This window comes from Rhyacophila brunnea, unplaced genomic scaffold (assembly GCF_057557595.1).
Source record: "Rhyacophila brunnea isolate RB1 unplaced genomic scaffold, BYU_Rbru_1.0 scaffold_3, whole genome shotgun sequence".
NCBI lineage: Eukaryota > Metazoa > Arthropoda > Insecta > Trichoptera > Rhyacophilidae > Rhyacophila > Rhyacophila brunnea.
The window spans coordinates 1201966-1215346 of NW_028232965.1; the positions used below are offsets into that span (position 1 = coordinate 1201966).

General features: G+C 32.0%; 1 protein-coding gene across 4 annotated transcripts in view; it reads left to right on the top strand.

Annotated features, from left to right (window-relative positions):
• The window catches only part of LOC147067726 (very long chain fatty acid elongase AAEL008004-like), a 92740-nt gene extending 80035 nt beyond the window's left edge, over window positions 1-12705 (top strand). For 2 of the 4 annotated variants that reach the window (XM_085952872.1, XM_085952870.1), the window contains exons 5-9: window positions 1073-1156; window positions 6813-6869; window positions 7520-7762; window positions 8294-8452; window positions 10261-12705. In XM_085952872.1, the coding sequence (XP_085808998.1) occupies window positions 1073-1156; window positions 6813-6869; window positions 7520-7762; window positions 8294-8452; window positions 10261-10431 (714 nt within the window). In that variant the 3' untranslated portion in view covers window positions 10432-12705. The remainder of the gene's footprint in view (window positions 1-1072; window positions 1157-6812; window positions 6870-7519; window positions 7763-8293; window positions 8453-10260) is intronic. The other 2 variants (XM_085952873.1, XM_085952871.1) reach the window with 1 other exon arrangement.
• Window positions 12706-13381: the final 676 nt, after the last annotated feature.

The window sequence follows — 13381 nt, forward strand, 5'->3', positions numbered from 1 at the left end:
TTTGACTATCATGTAGCCGTAAATGTAAAATAACGTTATCTCAAAAAAAAAAAAAAACATTTTTTTGTAGATAACGTTGTCTGACTTTAAGCACTCGAATTACCCTCAGATAACGAGGAGCCCGTGTAATAAGGTAGATTTACATAAAAATCCGTCTATCAATAATAATAATTTTATATAATATAATACATAAAAACATTGATAGGTTTTTCAAAAAATATTGAAGCTATGTAGTTCACAAGATTCTTCGAAATATTCTTATTTAACCGCCAATCTATTGATTTTTCAACATTTTCACTTTGATTTATGAAATTACTTCAAATTGAATTGAATACATTTGAAAACTCTTTTATATTTTCAGAGATAAGCCACGTTTATAATCGACATTTTCTTACATACTTTATGCGTTTTGCTATATTACAATTGACTTGTCAAAAAATGCAATTTGTCGATTACAACCTTCCAATTATTCTTTCATTCAAATTCTGTTTCAACACATAAGTGCAAAAAAAAAATTGTTATTGAAATAACTCAAATATCAGTACAATTCACTATTTACATTTTGATAATGACCGCACTGGATACATCTCCATAGACTACATATTACTCCAAATTTGATTATTTAAAAAATAGGCTGGCTCCGCTAGTTTATAATAAATACTGCTATGTAGTATTATTAAAAATATTTGGTTTATACCGGTTAGCAGAATATTTATTGACAAAAAAACAGAAACACAGTTAAAAAATTCTCCCTTTCAGTTGGAAACCCTAATTCGGATCTTTGGAAAAATAACATATTTTCTATATAATATGTAAGTTGTGTATACTAATTACATTGGAAGTATAATTACCATGACAAAGTTTCTAGACTAATAGTAATCGTATCATATCGCTGTACAAATCGCTTTCGTCATTCGCCATGTCACACCATATTGTTTTCAGCTCGTCAACGCGGTCCACTGACTACTCCTAACCGCCGCTTAGAGATTTCGGTTAGACGTTTATAAAAACTTGAGCTTAGAATTGTGTGCAAAATGAAAATTGAGTTTTGGGGTTTCTATGATTGTTTCAGTTGTGTATGTCGGGTTGGATAACAGGCCGCTACAGCTTGAGATGTCAGCCCGTAGACTACTCCAATCATCCAGATAATATAAGGGTGATTCTCATTTCATTAACGATCAATATTCTCCTTTTGAATTTTAACTTGTGTTGTTTATGGGCCTTGAGTACTTTGTTATCTAGATCGCACTTTTTTCCATTTCAAATTTGGTAACATGATCAGTACCCGCGTACTGTCATCTTTGTTTTTCACTATATTTTTTTTTTAATTTTCATTTTACTGTCGATACGTAATCCAAATAGGCATGGTACCAAAGTAGAAATTAATATATTTTTTATGAATTGATTGTCAATGTACCTAAGTATATGTAACTATATGTATGCTAGCGATAATAGTTCAATATATTATATTTTGTTTTCGAGTATTCAGTAGTTAATTATTGTTGATTTTATTAAATGTATACCAAAATGCTTCATCGGATGTTTTAAAAAACACGCGAAAAATTGTGTACTTGTCATATTTTTTTTTATTGAAAGTGATCGATCGTTCAAAGGTGTGGGTTTTAGCTTAAAACTGTATTGCAAAGATAACATTTGGACCATTTTTCAATTTCATATCGACAATATAATACATAATAATAATGTGACGATGGATATCATGATCATTGTTTTCATTGTATGAATTTCAAGAACTTTGTTTTAGTATGTTTTGTCCCACCAACGACCAGGGTGTATATGTGTATTTGATTGGTAATGATTGAATGATGAAACTAGTGAGACAATTATTTTTCATTGGTGTAGGAAGTTTATTGATACAGTCTATTTCAAATGCTCTATATTTCTTATTAAATTATTCATGGCAGTATGTACTTATTTTATTTTCTCCGTTTTGAAAAAAGGGTGGAAATGACATTTCAACAACTTTTCACAAGAAAAAAATATTTACTTATTCTCCTGTTCTGTTTTTAATGATGACTATGCAATGATAAAGATTTATTGTGAAATCCTAGTAATTTTAACTCAGTTTTAAGTTACGTTAGAATTCCAAGTGATTTTAGTTAAATATGTCTCAGTGTGGAAAGCTCTGTAGAAATAATTCACCAATGTATGCCAAAATAGATATATATATATATATATATATATATATATATATATACATATAAAAAAATCAGAACATCTAGGTACTACAATAAGTCAATTAACATGCATGAAATAAAATTATCATCTTTTCACAATCACACAACACTCCAGCATCAATTCTTACAACTGCCAAACTACTCAAATGGGGCATGAAGTTGGATAGCAATGACGTATGCCACATTTGCCTTCTAATATAGGTATTCAGGTTTTTGCCAAGACATATACTTTAATGAACCGTTAAAAAAAACAAAATTGTATTTTTCGCCGCTTTGCCAAAACAAGGTAACAATATGCATTGTTATATATTGTTGTTTGTATAGATTTTATTTCAACAACTTAATGACCACATCGTTACCATTTTCTCTTGGAATCAAAAGAACTTAGATTTTCATTGTAAATATGTGTAGATATGTACGTACCAATGAAAAATTCATTTTACATTTCTCTGATCTGCATTATATTTTTATTACAATTACATGTTGGACAGTGGTAGCCTATACTACGTTGTGGAACACTTTTTTGTGAAAATAGGACTTATGTTGCATAAATGTTTTTAAAATATTGTACATTTTCTGTTCATGTATAGCACATCTACATAACTCAATAGCAATCTAAAATAAGTAAAATGTGGACATTCAGTCTCCATAATAATTTCTAAGCCGTCTAATATTTATTGTCATTATTTTATTATTCACTGCACTTATCGCAGGATATTGTACAAACTTAACAGCCGACGCTTTCATCTCTTCGGACCTGCGCTTCGGTGAACGCAATAATTTTTATTATACTTGATATAGACTTAAAAACTTGATTATTTTGAAAGAATAATAATGGCATGTTGGAAAATTAATTCACTCTTTATAACGATAATATCTTTTAACTGCATTAAAACATTTTCATTCAGTACGCATGCAGTTCACGGAATATGGGCCTAAAGTTCTTTGACTTTCGCTGAGTTTTAACGATCTACACAGAGATAGCCTCAGTAATCTTATGACGTTGCAAAATTAAACCAAATTATTGTTTGCACTCATGTCAAGCGTAGTCTTATTGTGAGACATCACCGCGATTCCCCATATTGACCATCGTTAATGCCTCACGATAATAATTACTCTCGACTTAGCCACTTTCATGCTAATTTGTTTCGGGAGGGATGATAGGTATATTTGTTTTATATAAATTCATAAACCCGATTTAACATTGATGAATCAATAATCCTGTGACTTACAATAAACTTAATAATTGTTATGTTAACCGTCTATATTGTTATAACTTTATATTGTAATAAATTTAATTAACCATAATAAATAACAATAAATAATTTTAATTCCGCATAATTTAATCCACTTTAATAGGACATTCTCAATTTATTGATCTGTGTCCTATTAATGCAGACAAAATCTGTCTCGATCGTTATTAAATTTTATATATTCTGTTTTATTTTTATTAATATGTTATGTAGGGACAATGTCTTTCCATCAAGAATTTAGAAAGACAGTAAACACCGTTAAAGTTAATACATAATAATAATATTATATTGTCTGATAACTTTCTTTGCAGATAAGTTAAACTTAGCCAATTTTATATCTCCCTACTACATTATAAGGACTATTATTTATAGTCTAGTATAGACTGCAATATTATAAGATCTTTTAATGTCAAAAATTACATATTATCATCTCAAAACATTCCAATTTAGTATAGAGTAGACGCTTGAGGATAATCGATTATCCGGGGAATAGATTTTCCTGCCTAGACTGGTTAATCGAGTCGACCGATTTAATAACGATCATAATTATTTTAGCATTGAAGCTCTAAAATTAATAATATTATTTAAGGAATAAACTATTCAGTAAAGCATATTCGCGGACATGACTGTCCGTGCCTCAAAATTTGCATTGAAAACATTCTCTATACACATAGTGACATCAATTTGGAAATTAGTTTGACATCTTTGACAACCAGTGGTTGTAAAGTAAGTAGTGTCAATTATTATTTTAGAGATGTTCATCATGACTTGCTGAGAAGTCATGATAATTTTGTAAAACTTGTCTATTAACCTCATGTAAAAATTATTTATTATGACATGACACGTGTTTAGGTAACATAGTGTACACTATGCTTGATAAAGCAATGCGGTGAATACTGAGTGATGGATTAACTTTACAATATCAACCGTTTTCTGTTTTGTTCTTACATGAATGTATTTCTTATAACGTGAAATTGTGTAACAAATCTTTTGTCATTACATAGAATGTTTACGATCGCTTCATCATTTAAACAATTGGTGTATATATTGAACAATTCCACAATATGTTTAAGTGTATTAAGCATTTATTACATACATACATGTATATCTTGGACAGGGTTGGTTTGAAATTTTACTTATTATATGTATTGTGGTGTTAATTGGTTCGCATTATGCATTAATGCATCCAGTGACATTAAAAAAATATTCTTTTATTCTCAACTGCCTATAAAATCCACAAAGAACATTCAAATAGGTGGACAAAAATATTGATCCATGCTAAATTGAGAGAGTTTGAATTGCATAGGTAGTATTATTGAATGCACATATTGCATAGTTTCACAACATTGTCGCTCGATCTGTATATGCATAATGCTATTCAATCGTATTTATATATATTGGTGATTGTGGGAATAGACATCATTTCGTAAAACTAACATTATTCATAGACATTGTTCAAAAGTAGTATTCATATTATTAGTATAGTGATGTAAATTTAAAAATATGAAATGGACGTTATTTTTGACCATCGACATGCTCTCTCTTGTCACGATAAAACGTAGAATGCTTATTGATAAAGTAATTTAAAAAACTTCTACAGACTGTCAAAACAAGAAAGACAGATCATTTTTTCTCAACACTAAAATATCGGGTACAAAGTCCTAACGTTCACCTTTCATTAATGAAAAAGCTTTATTTGTTATCGAGTCCAAAAGGTTGCATGCGGGTCTAGTTTTTTCAATGGGATATGGTGTTTTTATTTTAAATATTCGATTTGAATCATGTAGTTTTTGTGATTTAGTACTTGTGATGTAAAATTTATTTTGCCACCCTCTTGGAGAGGAGCTAGCGTGTCGCGCTCCTCATATTTGTGTCATAGATTCGGAACCGGCCGGGTCCTCATGAAAAAGTCTATTGAATTAACTTAATAATCAGTTTTATTGAACTGTCAACACACACCATCTGACACAGTTACACTCCATAATATTATGGTCTGTTACAGCTAACTTTGCGAGAGTGTTGTTTCAAATACCACAACATATCTTTCCGATTTGATTTGTTAACCAACTGATCATTCGAGATCTCATAATGAATGCCAGTAAATGATTAGACTGAAGATTAAATCTTCCAATTTCGATAGTGTTCATAATAAATAAGAATAATAATATGTCAGATATAATGAATATTCTCGAGTTTTACCGATGTGAATTTGAGTTACAGTATTTCTATTTCTTTTGTCTATGACAAACTGCCACCATATGAACACATATATTGAGTCGTAACAATATTTTCTCATAATTTACTAAATCTACCATAGTCTTCTATGATTGCTTGAAGAGTTAATATTGTCTATTTTGTTCACTTTCGTAATATAAATGATATTTAAATCTAAAGGTGCTTTGAAACGATCAGTTTTGCTATCCAATCAGACTCCGTTTCCGTCGAGCTCTCCGTTAAACTGACGCGTAAATGCAAACTGAAGCGGCCGACTGATACCAAAATGGAGACGAGAAAAAATGGATTTCTATCAGTTATCGTATCCGTTTTTAGAGTTGCCAGTTAAATTGACGTGTAAATTAGTATGTTGCCATATTTTTAATAAAAATTTTCTAATTTGGATTGAAATATTATAATTTCTTTAAATATAGGTACTGCATTACACCAACCAATATGTTTAGAAAGTAATTATAAAAATAATATTAATTTTTAGTGGATAAAAAATACGTAAATGTATACCGCCGATTCCAAACTGACCTTGTAACTGAATCCTCGACAGAACGGACCACTGATCGTCTAAATACACCGCCGTTTCAAAACTGTACGGACAACAGAACTGACGTTTAAAAGGACCTTTATAGACATTGGCTTTTTAAACCATTTGAAGGAAACAATATTTACCCTTTTTATTATTAATAAAACAAAAAAATTGATATGAGCCCACCCTTTGCCATGTTCGCCGGAATCCACAATTAAAAATTTTTTTGTGACAATGCCATGTTTAGTCAACAATGGCGAAATGATTGTTGCAAAAACTTTTGTGTTTGAAGGTTTATCAAAATTTTCATAAACCAATTGTTAAAGTGCTTTGTCCTAATCAGCTATAAATAATTATGTAGGTGTATAGAATTCTACCTGTAATTTTACAAAAAAAAAACAATTTCTTAGGATTTACATATATAGTTTTTTGTAAACATCTTTGAAACATGTCATTATTTTTTCCAATGTTTCCTTTTTAATGTAGTTATAAATTACCTTAAAATGAAAAGGACTGATTTATAGAAAAAAAGTGACTTATGGCAGGCTCATATAATGAAGATTTTAAATTTAATATTTCAGTTGTTTTCAATAAATTGGAAATTTTCAGATGGTCCACGTATGTTGGTGGTATTATTTCTCAAAGTTCACAGAGTTCTTCGACACGGTAAGATGTAACTCCCATTAAATCCAATATCGTTATTAACACATACTCCATAATACATACCCACATCATAATAGTTTTGGGTCTTTACTCTATTAAAATGCCACCTGAAGAGTGATAATGTGTTGGGTTCGACTCCCAGTCTGATAAAGGTTTTCTTCTCAGGTGTTATTTTTCCTACTGAAAATCTTTAATGTAGTTGAACTCGTTAAATTCGGATTTAAATTGACCTCTACGTTTCCTTGATTTGACAACAGCACACTTTTTTTTGAGGCTAACTAAAGAATCAGGTGTAAATGGGACAATATACAGGAAGAATTGTTAACAGACATTTTAACAGCTGTTGTGGAAAATGCTGTAGAAAGAACCCGTGTTTGTGAAGCGAAAAATAGGGATCATTTACAATATGTCATTAAACATGCATTTTTAAAATACATCCTCATTTTGTAGTTTTTTTTTTTGTTAAAAAATTAACAAACAACTACTTAAATTAACGATTAGTGGGTCACTCTGTATAACCATTCTCCGATCGTGTAATTTATCCACCCATTTTAATTATAAAATTTTAGAAACCATCTATAAATCAAACTATATCTTGTTGAGTTAAAATATGTCATATTAATTAATGTGATTGATTTTGGTTGTGTTTGCAGATATTCTTTGTGTTGAGAAAGAAGAGTAGCCACATATCGACGTTGCACGTGATCCACCACGGCTGCATGCCCATGTCTGTATGGTTCGGGGTGAAGTTCACTCCGGGCGGTCACAGCACTTTCTTTGGTTTGCTCAATACGTTTGTACACATCGTCATGTACTCCTACTACCTCTTCTCTACATTCGGACCCAGATTCCAGAAGTATCTCTGGTGGAAGAAATATCTCACCGGACTACAAATGGTAATTACACATATTCTAATTATGCCTACTAAATGTCAATATACTATCCAATATTAACTCATTCGCTGCGGACCTGTTAATTACTATTTAATTAACATGCTAATAGTATCTAATGGCCAACTAATTGGCAACGGACCTGTTGCGTTTGACGCACGGAATGAGATAAATACTAGGTGGAAAAGCTAGCTGATTGTTTTGAATGGAATCAATGTTTTTTCAATGAATCAATGACTTTTATGATTTTGAATCAAGGTATTAACAATAGGTACTAGATGACATCAGTATCTCTCGAAATTTTAGTTTAAAATGTACTTGCAGTTTTTAATCATTTAAGAATACAATCAAAATGTGGGGGGTCACCAAGATTAATGAAATTTTATATGATACCTCCGACACATATGCAGTTGTTTTTTACGTATGTCCTTCATCTTTCTAAAATCTTCATCAAATTGAGTCAAATATACAACAATTCAAATAGTTTTGAAGATGCGTTTTAAAAGTGATTGTGGAAATATATGTTTAAAATTACAGATCCAGTTTGTGGCGATCATGGTGCACGCTTTCCAGCTGCTGTTCATTGATTGCAATTATCCGAGAGCCTTCGTCTGGTGGATCGGAATGCATGCCGTCATGTTCTTCTTCCTATTCAATGAATTCTACAAGCAGTCCTACGTCAAGAAGGAAGCCAGTGTGAGTGATATATTTTAATTACCACTGCATAAAAAGAATGTGCTCAGTCAGCTCAAAATTATTACTTTTCATTTTAATTGTTTCTATTATGATCTTTTACATAGACTACCGGTTGTTAACTTTCTCTAAAAATGGAACCTTATTTGATCATTATTGATTATCTGACTCTTTTACTTTCATTTTTATAAATACCCACGAGATATTCTAGCTGAGTTGAATATGTTCAAACATATTACATATGTGTTTGAATAAATTGGCACTTTTAGAAATGTCGAATGTTAAAAATCGACATTTCTATGCAACTCCTTACTTTGACGAATCTTTGTATTGATTTGACAAAAATTCACTTTGTAGTCAGGTGCAAATTTTATTACATAGGTACGCTGCATTTATTGATGTCCCAAAAAAAATTTACACTGATGAACAGCACAGTAAAATGGCACAGCACATCGTTAAGACTGCAAAGACCAATGGTCAGATGTAATTTGATTTGTTCAGAAATTTGAAATATTGGAAGTAATCACTACCCTATGCGTATTGTGTCTAATAATTTTTCCCTCATCCTTTTGAACAATCTGTCCAAATTTATTGTTATTCTCTTTGCATTATACATTTTTGATCAGAATTAATTTCAAATCTACTTTTCAATGGCTTAGACTGGTTAGAGTATAATCATTAGTACTTTGGACGCGAAAGACACACACGGTGCGTAATGACCAGGCGGCCGATCGATGTAATTAACGTGCATTTTAAAGGGGGCAATTAAAATCTCATTATCTCTTCAGCAGCGAAAGCGTTAGACAATGTAATTAGTAAGTGCATACTATAATTAATTGATAAATATATAAGCAGGGCTTTTTTTTTAAAGACAGGTGCCGGAACTCACTTCTTGTCAAACTTCTTACCTACTGAAGAAATTTATATTCAAATAACTTTTCCTATGCCACGAAGCGCATAAAAAATTAAACAAACAACTAAAATTGTAAAAACATCATATATTTGAATAAAAGTAGGTATATTGTGATTTCCATGGCCCCCACAAGCGGCCCCCCAGTCCAGGATCTTTGGCGAGCCCCCTACCTATCACTAAGGTTAACGGCAGTTTGACGCTCGATATTAGCATTTTTCAAATGGTGATTGAGGTAAAATTAAGGGTATTCAATGTATCAACAAACATTAAACAAAAAATGCAATTACCTAACCACATATGAGTCTTTTCATATGAGAAGATTCAGGAAAATTAACTTACACTATGTAAGGGCGAACATTGTTTCGTCTAATTGCTTTTTGCTACATTAAAAATACCGTGAAAAAAGGTCCCGGTACGCCGTTCCACCGCGTTACATGACAAGAAAAGCCCTGTATATAAGAGTATATTATATACTGTAGCGATATGCCTAGGTATGATACATTTCGATTCACTTTTTTTATGAATCCATGCATGGCCCTTATGTGAGTGTACAACCACTGAACGTTGAGTAATCAAAAATAGTGACGGTAAAAGTCTATAATTTGGGTTGACAGATTTGGGAAATGCAAATACAGGGCATTTTCGATGGAGACAGCGGGATGAAATGTCAGAAAACGTAACGTGTCCCGTAAATGTCTGGCCACCCTAATTTTTGTTCATTAACGCTTTCGCTGCTAAAGAGATAATGAGATTTTAATTGCCCCCTTTAAAATGCACGTTAATTACATCGATCGGCCGCCTGGTCATTACGCACCGTGTGCGTCTTCCGCGTCCAAAGTATTAAAAACCATCTTGGTGTCGGTCGTTAGGGATTGATGGCGATTTAATAATTTTGCAGGCAAAATTGAAAGCGGAGAAGGTGAAAGCCAACGGCGTGGTGCACGAGAAGGAGAATGGCAAGCCGTACGTCAACGGGCTGAACGGGATGAACGGCGGTGCCAAAGCGTCCGACTACTACCTCATGGCCTCCGATCTGCACATGCGCAAATCTCACACCGTCGGCAACTGATGTGAGATACTCTCCCGCTCGCCGAACTCACTCGTTTCAGACAAGTCTATTATGATAGAATGGGTTGTGAACGGTAAACAGTGCTGGTGAACTCTCCGATAAGATAATATTCAAATAAATATTTTTTAATGTTAGGCTAATTAATATAAATTGTACAGTTAGCAGTGTAAAGACAATACTTATTGGAATTGTGACTAAACTAGTATTTTTTGTGGATGTATTTTATGAAAATTGTTTAATGTTACGGTGCTCCCCTTCCACCGAGAATTTCTTATCCTGAACCGCGACACGCGACTCGCCGGTTTCTCGTTTCGTACAAATCTTCGTGGATCATCAGATAAATTTGAATCGTCGGTCCGACATCGGTCACCGGTCGATCTGCGGATTAAATAAATTAAACTGTTTCAATCGGGTATCCTTCCTCGGCTTGAACGAAATGCTTTTTATCCCTAAAAGCCTGATTGTGAATACCTGTGTTAATTCCGCCCTTTTGTGATAGTCTAATAAATTGTCTGGCTTTTTGTGGCGATTTGATAGGTTAATTTAATAATTAAAGCAATGTATCAAACCCCTCATCGATCATAATATTACTGTCTTTGTTCTTCCCAAATGTATTGATATATTCCGCTTGTGATTTGGTGTATATAATATAATTATAAAATTTAACGGTACGTATGAAATGAAAATTTTAACTGAACTCTGCATTATATTGTTTTTGTTGTTAGTTAATTGCGAATGTTTAAAATATTTTGTTGTTTAGTTTAATGAGAAATGGTGAATAATGAGTATTACTTTACAAAATAATTCTAATGAGGACGTAAAGTTTTGATAGTCGACTTTGATGTCGGTGAATTTAAACATTTGTTTTTACAATTCAAACTCCTGACAAATAAAACTAAAAAATTTCCTTTCAAAAAATAAATATTGACAGGGGTACGGGATGGGGTACACATTATGTATTGTGTACTTTTAATGCGACCGTTTGGTAATATTGAAGTAGGTATTTAATGTTACATTGAACAATAAGCTTATTCCATTTAAGGCAGTTAGTAACATAAGTATTTTTCAATTCAAAGGTTAATTAACAAATTGATCTGTATTTTGTATAACGTTAGCATTTTTAGACAAAATATTACAAATTTACTACATACTACATATTTTATGTATCCACACATATATTTTTAAATATACCCATCCCTCATGCCTTCATTTTTTTTACAAATAAAAAGTGAAAATTTGTAAATTAGAGAGAACCAAAGTCGATTTCTTCCCTCGGTTTATTAGAAAATAATCAGATTGGACTGCAGACTTTAACAATCGTGCGACCTTCCCGGATATAGAAAAAAAAATGTGGGACCCGTCATTTTAGATGCGAGAAGGTTCGGTGTATTGTTTGATAATACGGAAATCTAATTCTATCAGTATTTAATATTTTTATGCGACCTGTCCTGTGTCTTACGATGGTCGAATTGCTGCCCCTGAGCGTACGAGGACTTGAAAACGTGACCTCGCCTAATTGAAGTTGACACATTTTTAACTCGTACTTCCATGTATACCGTGTATGTCAAAAGTGTAAATATTCCAGAAGCAATGTGGGCACCTCGTGTTGAGTGGGAGATTGATGATGGGACATTTGAGCCATAGATTCTTATTTCAATTAAATAGTTTATAAAGAGTTATCGCTAAGCTATGGGCATCTTACCATTCCAATTTGCGAAATGGAAATGTAATGTTTACAAAATTCGTGTAAAATTTATTTTTAAGAAAATTAAATGAAATAAAATGTGATTTTTCTTATTGAATAAGCATACATCTATAAAAAAATAAACAGCTACGTACTTTTTCTTGCATTCACTTTCACACACAATATTTCAATTAAATATTCTATCATACGTGTAGGGTAGGTATGATCATTTATTTTATTGCATTTTTAAATTATTATTAGTTAGATGAGTGGGAGTATTAAAAATAGTTGGTTTTGTTTAATAGTAAATGGATTACATCTTATAATTTGTGTGTGGTAATTATTTAGTCATGTTGTGTTGTTTTCTTATTTTTATTCTACTTGCCTTCGCAGCGCATAAGAGTACGAGTACGAGTATACAGTCAAAGAAAATTGTGCAATCAGTCTCGACATATTTTAATTTTATTCCACCATTCAGGTGCTTCATATTGCGTGTACCTTTTATAATAAATGCATTGATTTTAATTATTTATGTTAATAATTATGTTGTTTTTTTTTTACTTTAATAAACGGGTTTCAAAAACACTTAATTTAGAAGTTTCATTATATTATTTTCCCAAGTGAATATTTATTTCGATTTAAATACCACATTATATCATAATCCACACCACAACCTAATGTGGGTGTTGGCTGCCTCTCGGAAATATCGCCATAGCTGCTGTAGCTCTGAAGTGCGTACTCTTCCCGACCACCATTGTTTAGATCTACTGACCTTCCCTTTCTCTTAGGCGGAGAGTCCACAGAGGGCGGCATAGTGTGGGTGTGAAATTTGTTTGACTCTGACAAAGGACTTCAGTGGCATGCTCAAGGTATACATCGAGAGACCGCCCACCTCTGTTTAATCACTATATTGTTGAAATTGTTTCAGAAATCAATTACCTTTTCTTAAATGTTACACACGATTGGCGATTAGCAGAATTAATTTGAAACTGGTAAAATGGATAAATAAACATTTATTTTTTAGATAGATACATGGCAAATTATTGGTAATAAAATTGAAGATGTTTATGTATCTAGTTTAAAAAAGACCAGGGTTATAAATAAGGCAAGTTGTAATAAAAATACAAGCAAAGATGAGCAAGCTATTTTAAAATTAAACAAAACAAAATACACAGTAAATCACTAAAAATGTCTACATCTCTGGAGAGTGCATTGATTAGTCTCGCAGTCCTCATCATTGGTGCTTGATGAGCTTGACATGAGGTA